The sequence below is a fragment of the Leptonychotes weddellii genome, chromosome 5 (genome assembly GCF_054177405.1).
Source record: "Leptonychotes weddellii isolate Sample4059 chromosome 5, ASM5417740v2, whole genome shotgun sequence".
In the NCBI taxonomy this organism is placed as follows: domain Eukaryota; kingdom Metazoa; phylum Chordata; class Mammalia; order Carnivora; family Phocidae; genus Leptonychotes; species Leptonychotes weddellii.
In genome coordinates, this window is record NC_138373.1 from 146,779,643 (window position 1) to 146,794,246 (window position 14,604).

At 46.3% G+C, this 14,604-nt stretch overlaps 1 protein-coding gene across 2 annotated transcripts in view; it reads right to left on the bottom strand.

The window, feature by feature from the left end:
• The window catches only part of SYN3 (synapsin III), a 445,565-nt gene that overhangs the window by 23,911 nt on the left and 407,050 nt on the right, over window positions 1–14,604 (bottom strand). For both annotated transcript variants that reach the window (XM_081822362.1, XM_081822363.1), the window contains exon 8: window positions 842–984. In XM_081822362.1, coding sequence (XP_081678488.1) covers window positions 842–984 — 143 coding nt within the window. The remainder of the gene's footprint in view (window positions 1–841; window positions 985–14,604) is intronic.

The following is a 14,604-nucleotide window of genomic DNA, read 5'->3' on the forward strand; positions in this document are numbered from 1 at the left end:
ACTGGTCTTCTGCCCTTCTCCAACCAGTAAGCCTGTGATCCAAGTTGGATTAATCCACCCTGTTTCCATGGAATCACAACCTTGAGTTAAGCACTGAAAATGACTCGGGCAGATTCATTTCCCAATAGGGGTGCCATGAAGATTGTCTGTTGCTCTGGCCACCCAGATTCCTGCAGCTGCCTTGGATTCTAATAGTTCTGAAATTGACAGTTGAGTGGATTTGTTTTTAGGGTTTCTGATCATTCATGCCTTTCTAATAAATTCCCTTTTGAAAACTCCATCAAAGCAGTCAGGTGTGGTTTCTGTTGCTTGCAGCTGGAGAAATCTGATGTCATCTCCTAATTGGTCTTAATAGTTCCAGAGAAACCCCTCTGCAGTCCATGGCCCCAGAGCTAGCTTTTTATAAATGCAGGTCAGATCATGCCACTTCTCTGCTCAGGAGAGAACAAAACAGAGGCCCAAACCCTCAGCAAGGCATTTAAGGCCCTCCTTGATTTGTCCCCAAGTTTCTCTTTCAGTCTAGTCTCCTATGGTATACATCCATATATACTTGAAGTCCCCCCAAACATGCCAAGTATCTTTCTTCCTCTGGGAGAAGCAGCTTTCTTTGGGTAGACAGATTTCTACCCTGGGATAAGCTGTGAGAAAGCATCAGCACTTAGCCATACTGACCAGAGAAGAGGGGCAGTAAGTGGACATAAAGGGAGAATAATGAAGTGCTGAAGGGTCTCTGCCCTGCAGTGGAGGAGACAGGGCTGGACGTACATCTCTAATGGATGTTCCTCCTACACTCTCCTCCCACCCTCCCTCCCAGCAACCCAGGCCCTGCCCAGGGACTCACATGTAAGCCTTGTAGTTGGATCCGATTTTCTGGATGCGGATGTCATACTTGGAGTCAATGAAGGCCTCAGTGGTGGCGTAGGTTTTGGCCATAGCCACCATGCTGGTGATGTCCTGGTAGTCATGCTGGTTTTCTACTTTGATCTGTGTGGGAGGATCAGGGGGTGAGTGCCAGCCAGCCAGCCAGCGTTCATGGAGCACCTACCCAATGCCAGGACCCAGTGTTCTATATATATAGTGACCTTGAGGAAGTCACCTGCCTAGCAGGGGAGACACATAGGAAACAAGTCATTCCACTATGTACCTGTAGATGAGGAAGGGAACATTCCATTGGGCTTGTCAAGAGAATCTTTACAGAACAGGTGAACTCTGAACAGGGTTTGGAAGAATAAGTACAATTTTCAGCAGGGGCATTTCTCTGGAGGATGGAAGGGATGGGCAAAGCAGAGGCCAGAGGAGCCACATGGGGACGTGGATGGGGAATACCCAAGTGGTTCAGACTGGCCGATGGGGCTGGAGGTTGAGGGATGGCTAAAGTGGATTGTCAAGGAACAGACCTTGGGGGACCTCAATCGCTTTGGTAAGAGGCTAGAATTTTAGCCTGAAGACTCTGGAAAACCACTGGAAGAAGTGGAGGAGTTTAAACAAGAAAGTAGCCTAATTTGTGTTTTAGAAAAATCCCTCGTGCACTGGGTTTTATACGTAACTAATGAATCGTTGAACACTACATCAAAAACTAATGATATACTATATGTTGGCTAATTGAATTAAAAAAATCCCAAATCCCTCAAGTAGTTGCATGGCAGGTTGTATGGTGGGTTGAATGTGACATGGGGTAGAGACCAGCTGGAAAAAAGGGAGTATATGTGTGTGTGGTATGTATGTGTTGGGTGTGTGCATGTGGGTTGTATGTATGTGCAGTTTGTGGGGGGACATGTGTGTGGTGGTGGGGAGTACCTGTGTGTGGCATATGTTACATGGGTGGTGTGTTGTATGTGGTGCTTGTGTGTGCAAGCAGTGTGTGTGTGCATGCATACACGTGCATATACACTGGACAAGGCTGGTTGTGCTCAACCCAAGGCTGGGGGAGAAACTCACACTGTTTCCTGGGCTGAGGCCAGGAACATGAAGTGGTAACTTGGGGTCAAGGACAGGTCCCAGGAGAACTTCCAAGGCCAAATGCAGGGGACGAGGCCAAGGCTCTGTGACCGTGATCTCAAGACAGAACACAAGCTGACTGCCACCAGCTGTGGCCAGCTTGGAGTGCTGCCCCCTCCCGTCACCCTCACCTGGACAGCAGAGGCGTCTGATGTTGGGCCAGAGGCCCAGACCCCCTGGGCGGGGGGTTGGCAGGTGCCGAACAGCTTGTGCGGGAGGCTCTCCGGTGCTTACAATCTCTCCTAGCCCTCTCCTGCCTCCCTCGGAGCCTCACCAGTGCCCTGACCACTCCATCCCTGTGGGATGATGCACACCCACAACCTCACAGCTTACAAAGAAGCTTCACAGCTCTCTCAGGGGACACAAAACAAGATTGTGAGGCAGGCAGTGTGGGCATTATTATGGTCATTTAACAGATGCAGAAACATATTTCTTGCCCTGTCCAAGGCCATATGGCAGCTAAGTGCAGAGCTGGGAAGGAAGCTCAGGACTCTAAGAGCACAGCTGTTCTCCAAACCATCTTCAGGGTATCTACAAGTGCACACCTGCTGTTCCACCCTAACAGATGGGAAACAATGATGGGGAGCGAGGCTTGGCACACCTTCTCTCTTCTTGGCTCTCTCAGAGTCCCTGCCTCTCAGCGATGATGCTGAGTACAACTTTGTGGAGAAAATAAGAGTGACCAAGCAAGAGTTCCCTATTTGCCATCCCTTTCCAAGCCCACCAGCTTTCCCGCTTCGTCTTCCAGGTGGCCGTGCGCCCCCTCCCACTCATGGCTGAACTTGCCCTTTGTTCTAGGTCTTCTAAGACTGACTGCTCACTGCCCCTTCCTCCTTCAGGAATAGGACCCTTCAGTTTTACCTGGCATCTAGTCTCTCAGCTAAAGATTGCTTTGTTCCAGTCTCCCTCCTAGGTAGATGCGGCCAAGTCTCAGAATCTGGTCAGTGAACACGGGAGTGGATGTGCTGTGGGCAAACTCTGGGTGGTGCCTTTACCACAAAGGGAATCTTCCCGGTCTCTTTTCCCTCTTCCACCTGGCTGGGATCTCGGACCACAGGATGGAAGCCATATATGTTGAGGATGGCTGAATAATAAGGTGGATGGAACCTGGATTCCCAACACCATGGAGTCCCCAATCCGCCCTTGACTGTGCATGTTCAGACACTTACATGAGAAAGAAATGGACTTTAATCTTGTTTAAGTCACTGTTATTTTGGTCTTCGTTAAAGTGGTCAAACTATATTTCTGCCTTGTATTTTTTGTCTTTTGCTCTCTGTTGATTCTTTATCCTTTGGGTCAACGTGATCATGGGCCCTCCATTCTCCTCAAATTGTTCCTGCTTTTCAATACCCCAGGTACTCCCTGCTCTTTGTCTCTACATCATTTCCCACTCACCCCTAAACCCACTGTCTTCGAATGTCAATCCCTACCACTCCACTGAAACTGATTTGGCAAAGATCACCTGTCACATCCTCGCTGGCAAATCCAATAGCGTTCTTTAGATTGGCATCCTGTTTGGCATTCCACGACATCTGAAATTGCTGAGCTTTTTGAAACTTGGTTTCTACAACACTACTCTCTTCTGGTTCTCTTTTTTCCTGCCAACTTCCTCACTTTATTGCCTCCCCCTTCCTCCAACTTCCCCTCTAATGATCAGAGTGTTTCATCTTCAGCCCATGTTCGGGGTCCAGTGGAGAGAGTTAGAGTTACCAAAATGAAAGAATGGGTGGTGGTGTGGGGGAAGCTTGCAGGGACAGCTTGTCTAATTCAGTTTTGTCCCTGGGTGGCTCTGGAAAGGACCAGAACTTCTTCTGCACCTCAGTTTCCTAGACAGCACAGCATACATAGCAGGATGTCTTGGATGTCTTGGACACAGCGTCCATTCTCTTCTATAGTCATGAAGCACCCCATTCTGGGGGCAAGTGACCTCCCACAGAATAAATATCACACTTCCCCATCTCCCGGGCCCCTGTGTGTGCCCATGTGACCATGTTTTCTGTTTCTGTGAGCAGAAGCGGAGTCCGAACTTCCAGGCCTACTATTAAAGGGAAGGGAAGTCTTTTGCTCTTCTTGCTAGATGGTGTGGACCATCTTTGACATTGTGGCCAAAGAACAGCACCCCAGGAATTCATGATCAACAAGATGGAAGGAGTCTGGGTCCTTAAAACCAAGTAAGTTCCGAGAGAGCCCTGGGCTGCTTTCGCCCAGACCACTGTGTGTGAGAGAAGGTCCTGGCTTATTTAAGCCACCTTAGGTCTTTTGTTACACAGCTGAACTTTGTCCTAGTTATTATAGGAGCCCTAAGTAAATATCTGTTGAATGCATCATGCATGCATTCATCTCTTCACAGAATAGACAAAAGGGAGCAAAGAGAGACAGTGTAGACATAGAGGTTTAATGAATTAACTAGTATTAATTAGTGTCAGCACAACCTCTCCTTGTGCACCTTTTCTGGGTAGTTTGGGGTGGGAGTGCTCATCCTGCCCTCTCTAGGAGTGAGGATATAATCCTGGTTTCTTGTATACGGACTCTTCTAAAACCCCAGGACAAGCCCTGGCCTATGTTCCTGGCAATTTTAAGTTCTTTTCCTTACAAGGGGCCTTCAAATTGTGCACGTCTGGGCCCTGTAAAGCCCAGCTCCACCGATGTTTTCCTCCCATTAGATGGTCAGCTTCTTGAGGACAGATAACGTGTCTCCCCCACAAGTCCTAACACAGGTGCCTGGCACAGATGTGCCCAACATGTTTGCTGGATTGAATTTAAGAAGACTTGATAAAGATCCACTCGTAACTTGGGAGGGGGCAGGGGAATGGGAGGAAGAAAACAGCGGGAGTTTGGGAAAAGGCAAAGAAAATGTGTCTCTGGAAAACTTGTCTTTTCCAAGGTGAATTTTTCTGCAACTGCTCAGACTGGATTCTGCACTCTGGGAGGTTTATCTTTCTATCGTGAGAACCCGATCAAATCAGGAACTTCGGAAAAGCGGGCAGGGGGCCTGGGGCCGGGTGTGGTGGGTGCCGGAGGGGACTCTGGCATGGTCCTCAGGCAAAAGGATAGGCGAGGTCAGAGAGCACTGGGGCCAGGCAGCCACAGGGATGAAGTGGCTGCTGGCCTGGGGAGGGAGTCTTGGCTCTCTGCTTTATTTATTAGCTGGAAACCCCTCCAAATGTTCACAGAGACAAGCTGAAAACAGGAAGCCCCAAATGAGCTGTGATTCAAGATTACCCATTTGCTGCTCTGGGGACCTGCAATGGGGTCACCATGGGCTCCCTGACTCCGAAGCCTCACTCCCACGTCCCTGCCTCCCTCTCCCCTCTTTTCCCTTCCCCGTCTCTTCTCTTCTTCTTTCCCTCTTTCTCTGCCTTCCTTGTCTTCTCTCCCTCTCCCCTACACTGCTCTGCTTGCTCTTGTGTGTTTGTGTGCACGCATGTGCATCGTCCTGAGGGTGAGCAAGCTGGGAGCATGGAGACAGAGAGGGCGGAAAGGGAGAGAAGTGGGAGAGAGGGGTCAGGGCACAGTTCTGAATCTCCTTGATGGGATTCACCTCAGAGGCCTCCTATTCCAGCCTGAGATGGGAGAGTCATCTTCTCCATCTTTGGTAGACTGTCTTCATTTGCTTGAACACCTCCGAGAAGAGGGAGCTCACTACTGGACAAGGAAGTTAATTTCCCTTTGGGGAACTTGTTCTGCTGTATATTACACCCAGAGTGAATGAACGGTCCCAGTTATCGATCACGAAAGGGAATTCTCAGCCCTCAGCCTTGTGTCTGTTCTTCACGTACTTGAGGAGAGCCAGCCAGGTATGCCTAAGTCACTCTTTTTCTTAACCCACCCTAACATGAGCAGGTTCCAGACCCTTTACTACCTTGAAATGCTCTCATTTGACAATCTCCTCAATATGTGGGGCCCAGAATCACACCTGGCTCCAGATGTGGTTTCACCAGCCGAGACTGGAGAAAACTGTCACCTCCCTCCACGTGGAATACATCTGGCAGACTCCTGCCTCAGAGCCTTTGCACTTGCTGTTCTTTGCTTGCGTGGCCCACACCCTCACTTCATTCAGGTCTCTGTTCAGAGCGGTCTTCCCTGACCCCCAGATGTGCCTCGACTCCTCCTACCCGGCACTCCTCATCCACCGTACCCCACTTAATTTTTCTCCTTGGCACTCCCCCGCACACACTTCACACCATTATTTGTTTATTTGTTTGTCATCTCTCTTCCTTACCATTCTATTAGAATGGAGGCTTTGCAAGGCTACTGCAGGATTTCAAGCACTGAAAACATTGCATTCAAGGGGCAACAAGCACCCAATAGATTTGGTTAATGATTGAATAAATATATCTAAGTGTTGCCAGGTATGTACTGAGTGCCCATTATTATCCAGATAATTACTGGATACTATGCTGGAGGCTGAGGATGCAACAGGGAAAAAGATATTTATGATTTTAATCCAAATGGAGCTTTGAGCCTATTCATTACTTGCCCCTATTAATGCGGCTTAATACAATGGTAGTTTTTCTAAGATCCATATGAAGCTTGCTCTAAGCTAATGTCTCCAGGTCATTTTGAAACACGAGATCCTGATAATTCAGGTCTCTCCGTGCGTGGACCTGAGTGGCTTTCAATCCCAGAGCAGGACTTTACATTTCCCCCTGTAAATGCTAAAGCTCTCATGTTTTCATCTGTCCCTTCATCTTCCGATATTGACTCTGTCATCTAACCTGTTAACTACCCCTCTCAGCTCTATGTCAATCATGATTTCGGTGCCCCCATCCTGTACCTAATTCCAGCTGTTTGACCTGATTTAAGTCATTTCTCTTAAGCTTTAGTTTCCTTCTCTGTTACATGAGATAACAACTGCCTTGTAGGATTATTATGATTTTGAAAAAAGATTTTATTTATTTATTTATCTATTTATTTTAGAGAGAGGGAGAGAGAGCTTGCGCACAAGTGAGAGGGGAGAGGGGCAGAGGGAGAGGGAGAGAGAGAATCTCAAGCAGACTCCCTGCTGAGCATGGAGCCCGACCCATGGGGCTCGATCTCACCACCCTGAGATCATGACCTGAGCCGAAATCAAGGGTTGGATGCTTAACCAGCTGAGCCACGCAGATGCCCCAGATTATTATGATTTTTAAATGAAATTATAATGAATGTCAAAGTACCTACCCAGCATGGTGTCTGGCACCTAGTAGGTACTCAGTAAGAGTTGGTTCTCTTTAATTAAATAATTGTTGTGATTCTTTGTTGACACTGAACCATCAATAAACACTTTTTATACAGTTATTTACATAATTATTCATCCAGCTACAATACCTACCTCCTGTATAATCATCCAAGTTAATGAGGAAAAGTTCTTTTTAGGTTGATTACAGCTAATTAATGCAGAAGGAGTAAAAGAACTAGGACATCATCCTTCTGCAATGATCTCCCTAACGCAATAATGGATCTAGGCAACAGTGATCAATGTAAGACCCTTGGGAAAGGCTGATAGGGAACTTCCTAATGTGTGGATCAGGCAGATGACACCTGAACTCACAGATCAGTCTTAAATCCCAAAAGACAGTTAGAGATGACTATGTCCACAGATGTGCAAGGGAAACACCCACTACCAACTGGAAAGTATTCTTTTTTTTTTTTTTTTAAGATCTTTATTTATTTATTTGACAGAGAGAGAGATAGCGAAAGAGGGAATACAAGCAGGGGGAGTGAGAGAGGGAGAAGCAGGCTTCCCGCGGAGCAGGGAGCCCAATGTGGGGCTCGATCCCAGGACCCTGGGATCATGACCTGAGCTGAAGGCAGACACTTAACGACTGAGCCACCCAGGCGCCCCAGCTGGAAAGTATTCTTGCCAAAATCCAGAACCTGAGTCACATCAAGTCTCTATAGTCAACCACCAGTTTATAGAACATATAGGCAATAAGAGAACACCATGGATCTGTAATCAGTCAAATTCAGACTGTAGAAAATTCTACAGTCTGAAAGGAAAATGACCTTTCTTCCCCTTCTAACAAATAAGTGTCAAACAAACCAACCACAGGAAAAGGAACTGTTAAATACCAAAAGAGACTCATGTCATACCAACCATGTCAGGTATGAAGGCCTTGTTTGGATACAATGAGAATAAACCAATTAACAGGAGACTATTGAACACTGACTATGTATTAGATGATATGAAAGAATTATTACTAATTTTTTGTATCCTAATGGTATTTGTCTATGTTAAAGGAAAGAAAAGGGGTCCTTATGTATTACAAATACATACTAAAATATTTATAGGTGAAATTACGTGATATCTGAGATTTGCTTTAAAATAATCTGGGGATCCAGAGACAGAAAGTAGGTAAGGGGTTGCCAGGAGCTGAGGTGAAAGGAGAATGAGGAATGACTTCTGCTGGGTATGGGGTGATAAACATGTCTTGGAATTATATAATGGTGATGGTTCCACCTTGTGAATATACTTGAAAAACCACTGAATCATATACTTTAGAAGGATGAATTTTATAGAATGAAAATGATAGATCATTTTTTTTAAAGATTTTATTTATTTATTTGAGAGAGAGAATGAGAGAGAGAGAGAGCATGAGAGGGGAGAGGGTCAGAGGGAGAAGCAGGCTCCCTGCTGAGCAGGGAGCCCGATGCGGGACTCGATCCCGGGACTCCAGGATCATGACCTGAGCCGAAGGCAGTTGCTTAACCAACTGAGCCACCCAGGTGCCCCTGATAGATCATTTTTAAAAAATGAAAAAAGTATCCAATGGTGTTTGAGAGGAAGTGTGGAGTATGTAGAACAAACTGACCATCAGTGAATAATGGTTGAAGTTGGGTGATTGTTACATGGGGATACACTTTACCATTTTCTCTTCTGTTGCGTATATTTTAAAATTTCCATAATAAAAGGTTAAAAAAAAGGCAGGACTGAAAGAGAAAGACAAATAAAAGTGAGAATGTAAAACCGTGCTTCAAATGAGGTTAAACGCCCACATGGTAATATCTGGCTAGGGGGGTGACCCCATTTGGTTGTGTTCATTCTTTTTTTTTTTTTTTTGAGAGAAAGTGTATACGGGCATAATCAGGGAGAGGGGCAAAGGGAGAGGAAGAGAGAGAGAATCTCAAGTAGACTCCCCACTGAGTGTGGAGCCTGATTCGGGGCTCAATCTCACAACGCTGAGATCATGACCTGAGCTGAAATCAAGAGGCAGACACTTAACCAACAGAGCCACTCAGGTGCCCCACCACCATTCTTGGAATTAAAATCCATGTGACATCCCCTGGGCTCCTCTTATAGAGGACACTGATGTGTAACAAATGCCAACAATGCTTTCTGATGTTTGATGTTTCCTGTAATACCCCTTAGTGTAGGCTCATGTACTTGTGTTATCTCCTTTTTTTTTTTTTAATTTTTGTTTATTTATTTGACAGCGCGCGAGAGAGACAGCACAAGCAGGGGGAGCGGCAGACAGAGGCAGAGGGAGAAGCAGGCTCCCCACCGAGCAGGGAGGCCAATATGGGGCTCGATCCCAGGACCCCGGGATCATGACCTGAGCTGAAGGCAGATGTTAACCAGCTGAGCCACCCAGGCACCCCTTGTGTCATCTCATTAAGATGTGAAGAAAGCAGTTTTGCAGATGGCCAATAAATGCAATCCAGTGATCACTCTGATCCATTTGTTATAGCTTATTTTTTATTCAAAAAACCAATACATACACACACAGCAAATAAATAAATAAATAAATAAATAAATAAATAAATAAATAAATAAAAAAAATAAGTATGTCTTCTACTCTAAACCCCAAGCTCCCTGGTGAAAGTATTCTTTGTACTCTTCTGGAAATATTCTATGAATATCATATTGTAAGAGGATGTAAAATGAGTCTCTTCTTGTCTGTGTGGTTAATTTTATGTGTCAAATTGGCTGGGTCGTGGTGCTCAGATATTTGGTCAAATGTTATTCTGGATGTTTCTATGAGGGGGTTTTGGTTGAGATTTACATTTAAATCTGGACTTTTGAGTAAAGCAGATTGCCCTCCATAATCTGAGTGGGCTTCACCCAATCAGTTGAAGGCCTGAATAGATCAAAATTCAGCATCTTCAGCCTACCGGCCTACTTTGCAGATTTGGGACTTACCCGACCCCCGATACTCATGTGAGCCAATTCCATATAATAAACCTCTTTATCTCTCTCTATACACTTCCTATTGCTTCTGTTTCTTTAGACAACCCAGACAAATGCACTGTTTCGGTGACAGCTGAAGCAAGAAGACAAAGGTACCACCTTCCAAAGTAAGCTGTGACAGAAACCACTGTGGCCAAGAACGGGTAGACTCACCCACACTGATATAACAAGGTTGGCTGGCTGGAGATTCGAGATTGTGAGGTGATGATTTCTTTGGAAAAGTTGGGCCAGCTGCTACTCCTCTTGCTACATCTGGTAAGAGCATCAGTGGGACGAGACTGATGGGTGTCTGAGCAGCAAGGCAGAGCTTAGCGGATGTGCTCCCAGGCCACCTGCAGCTCAGCACCCCACACTTTGATCTCTCCAGGCTAAGAATGTGAGCACTTCCTATAAACCACAGGTGGGCTGTGTGGGACAGACATCAGCCTCGAGCCATTTAAAATCCCACACTGAGGGAGCAGTGGCTGAAGGGCCACCCCCTTGGTCCAAGCCACCACCATATCTCTTTGGACCACTGCAACCATCTTCTTTTAAAATTCCTCTTGGCCAAGCCAAAGCTCAGACTGATTTCCTTAGCATCTCTGGGGGTGTGGGCCAAGGCATCGGTATCTTTAGAAGCTCCCCCAGGCAGCTGTGTGCAGCCCAGGTCGAAAAGCATGACCCTGTGTGATCTGAGTCCTGCTTACCTCTCTTTCTCACTCAGTCAAACATGTCCCTGCCTCACTGCCTCTGGACTTGCTATTCCCTCTGCTTGGAACAATTTTCCCGAATACTTTCCCGTGGCCCACTTCTTCAGGTCTCAGCCCCGATGACCCCTTAGTGGAGGCTTTTCTAACTACCCGATATAAAGTAGCTATCCTTCCTTGCCCACTCTGGGAAGTCTCTACTGAATTACCCTGGTTTATTATTATTACTTCTTTTCCTACCATCTTTGACTATCGGAAATTACTTATCTGCTAATGTACTTTCTCTCTCCTCCACAAAAACGTAAGCCAACGAGACCAGGGCCTCTGCGTCTTGCTAGAGAGACAATAAAACAGTGTTTAAGAATGTAAGCTCAGGGGCACCTGGGTGGCTCAGTCGGTTAAGCATCTGCCTTTGGCTCAGGGTCCTGGGATCGAGCCCCACGTCGGGCTCCCTGCTCAATGGGAAGACTGCTTCTCCCTCTCTCATTCCCCCTGCTTGTGTTCCTGCTCTCGCTGTTTCTCTCTCTCTCTCTCTCTCTGTCAAATAAATAAATAAATAAATAAAAAATCTTAAAAAAAAAATTAAAAAAAAAAAAGAATGTAAGCTCAAATCCCAGCTCCGTCACCTATGAGCTGTGTGACCTTGGGAGAAGTTACTTAGCCTCTCTGTGTCTCACTTTCCCTATCAGAAAAATGTTGGGTAACTTGGTATTGTAAAGTAGCCACTCCACATCAAATGTGGATAACTTGCTGGATTACTGTCGAATGTCATTGGATTGTTGTCGAGCATTAGATAAGATACTACATGTAAATGGTCTGGAAGAAGGCTTGGCTCATCACAAGCATTCAGTAAATGTTGACCGTTCTGATTATTGTCATCCCCTCCTATACCCTGAACACCCAGTATAGTGCTTGGCACACAAGAGGAACTCAGTAAATATTCGCTGCAAGAGTGAACGAAGGGCCCAGTCGTGGTAATAGCTGAGTGCAGAAAGTCTAGGCAGGAGGGAAAAGCAGGTGCAATGGCCCTGAGGCTCATGGTACTTACAGGCAAGAGACTCACAAACAACAGATAATTGAGCCTAACACCTTCTCGTGGAAGCTGAGGGTGAATAGTATTTCATGCTTGAACAGGGGCAACCCTATCTCCCTATACAGGTGAACACAGAGAATGGGGCCAAGATCCTTCCCAGAAAATGGCCTGGAATAAACTGGATCCAGAGACCACGAGAGACTGAAGTCCACTGCCCTATTTCAATAGCCTAGGAAACATTTCAGGCGAATGTGACCAGTGGCTCATCCCGGCCGCATCCATCTCCGTCAAGTTCCCATAGAAGGCCCAGTGTGGAGCATGCTCTTTCCTGGCGCGATGGCCCAGACAAACTTGTTTTTTCCAAACAAAGATAACGAGCTGCATGAGGCAATTTACTGAACCAGGTTATTTATAAATAAGCTAAAAGCTGGGAGGACAGCTACCAACAATAATAACTATAGCTTCAGAGCACTTGTTCTGTGGTCTTTCTGGCTGGAATCAGCTCGCAGGGCCAGCTGGAGACTCAGGCCACTCCTAGCTTGAGATATTAAACCGTAACCCTGGCCCACAAATGGATGCTTGTTTTTCTGTTTTTATAACAGGAAGGCGTGCATCCAGCTCATTCCAGAGCCGTATTCGCTCATTAAGAAACAAGTTAGATGGGGTGAAGAGGGATGGGCTGCATCTCTGTTTTCCCTCCCAGTAAATTTTTTTTTTTTTTTACCAGTCTTGCAGCTCCTAGACTCTCCAGGCAGGACTAAGTATAGGTGTTTTGTGTACGTCATTAACGTCAAGCCATGCTTACAGTGGAGTTCAGAATTAATTCCTGAGGTCAGCATCGAAAGCCTGAAAGAGGTAAGTGGGAGTTGCTCTAACTGAATGGAGAAGTTTCCAGACTTTCCTGGGTTCATGGCTTCCATCTTAGGAATTATTTCATGGCTTTCTAGGCCAAGAGAAATATTGAGCAGTTTCATTTATTAAGCACTTAGAGCAAAATAGCTTACAAAGTACTTATGTCCTAACAACTTGGTAATTGAAAAAAATACGCATCATGTTTTTACTTCCTTTAAAATAGCTACAATTACTTATTAGTGCGATATGTGTGCGTTCGCTGGGCACTGCACAAATTCCCGAACCTTGGAACCAGATCGGACACCGTCACCCTCGTTTCCTGTTCCACACTGATTTTCACAGGGTACTTGCTTAATTTTTAGTGCAACCACCACCCAAACCCCCGCTTTGCAAAGATGTGACGTCACTGAAAGGAACATGTTGTAATGTGATGTTGAAACTGCGAACTACCTCGTTGAGCAATTTGCACGGTGTCTGACACGATGTCTAGAACTGCCGTTCCCTTGAAAATTCAAAATACACCATGCTGCCCCCAGGGCACCCGAATGCAGGGTTTGGGAACCGTGGGCCTAATGTTATTACTTTTGGCATCCTCCCCGGCAGTAAAGAACCCACATCTCTGATGCAATAGCCTTGGCGAAAAGCCTGCCTACTCCTCATGGAAAACGGAGGTCTGAAAAAGCCACGGGCTGGAAATCTCCAATGAACCGATCTATACTTCAAACCAGGCCACACTTTAGGAAAATTAAAAGGATATTACACTTTTTAAGATGGTGTAGTGGTTTGAAAGGACCATGTTCTTAGTGCAAAGGTGGTTTAGAGTCAGCTCGGTATTTAGAAGAGTCCTTAGGGGCGCCTGGGGGGCTCAGTCGGTGAAGCGTCTGCCCTCGGCTTGGGTCCTGGGATCGAGCCCCCCATCGGGCTCCCTGCTCTGTGGGGAGTCTGCTTCTCCCCTTGCTTGTACTCTCTCTCTCTGACAAATAAATAAAATCGTTAAAAAAAGAGTCCTTAAACATACCTAAAATAAAATAAAATAAAATGTCATCCAAGGGCTGGATGAAACAGATAATGAAGGCCCAGTCGCCATCACTGAGGAGCTCACAGCCCATGGAAGAGACAGATATAGGGACAGAACGTCCAACAGGGGGCTGCCCTCCATGAGCGGCAGAGGGACCCTGAGGCCTGCGGGGTGGATGGGGCAGGGAAGGGTTCCCAGAGGGGATGGAGTCCACACAACTCCCTTTGTAATGATCTTGGGGAGAAGGATGAGTTTAAATTCAAAGTTCTGTCTTCTTTGTGAAATGGCAATATAAAAATTCACAGTCAGATTGTTATGGGGCTTTACTTATCTCAATATTTTCACACATTTTTTCAAGAGTTCTTATCTGTTTTTTAATGAGCATGAACGTACTACACAGGTTACATGTAGTATCTCATTTAAGCTGGAAAAACAACCCTACGGGCTTCTGGCCATGGTGTAGCCACACAAGCCCTGTCTCTGTAAACCACTAGAAGACCAGAAAAGCTTTACAAGGCGACCACTCAAGGCAGTGGGAGCAGGCCCTGGAAAGCCGTGAGCCGTCAGGGAAGGGAAATTCAGAAGGTGCATCCCGTGTTCGCCTGGCCCCTTCCCCGGCTACATCTGTCACTCTGCACTGGCCTGTGACACTCGGACACAGGGTCCCCTTCACTTCCTAAACTCGTCCTGCCTCAGGGCTTTTACATATGCTATTCTCTTTCCCCGGAAGCTTCTTCCCTCGTATGGCTCACATGGCTGGCTCACTGCCATTCTTCTCATCCTTGTCTCAAAAGCACTGCCTCAGTTTCTCTGATAGTTCCACCGTGTGGTTTTCTCTTTTAACAGC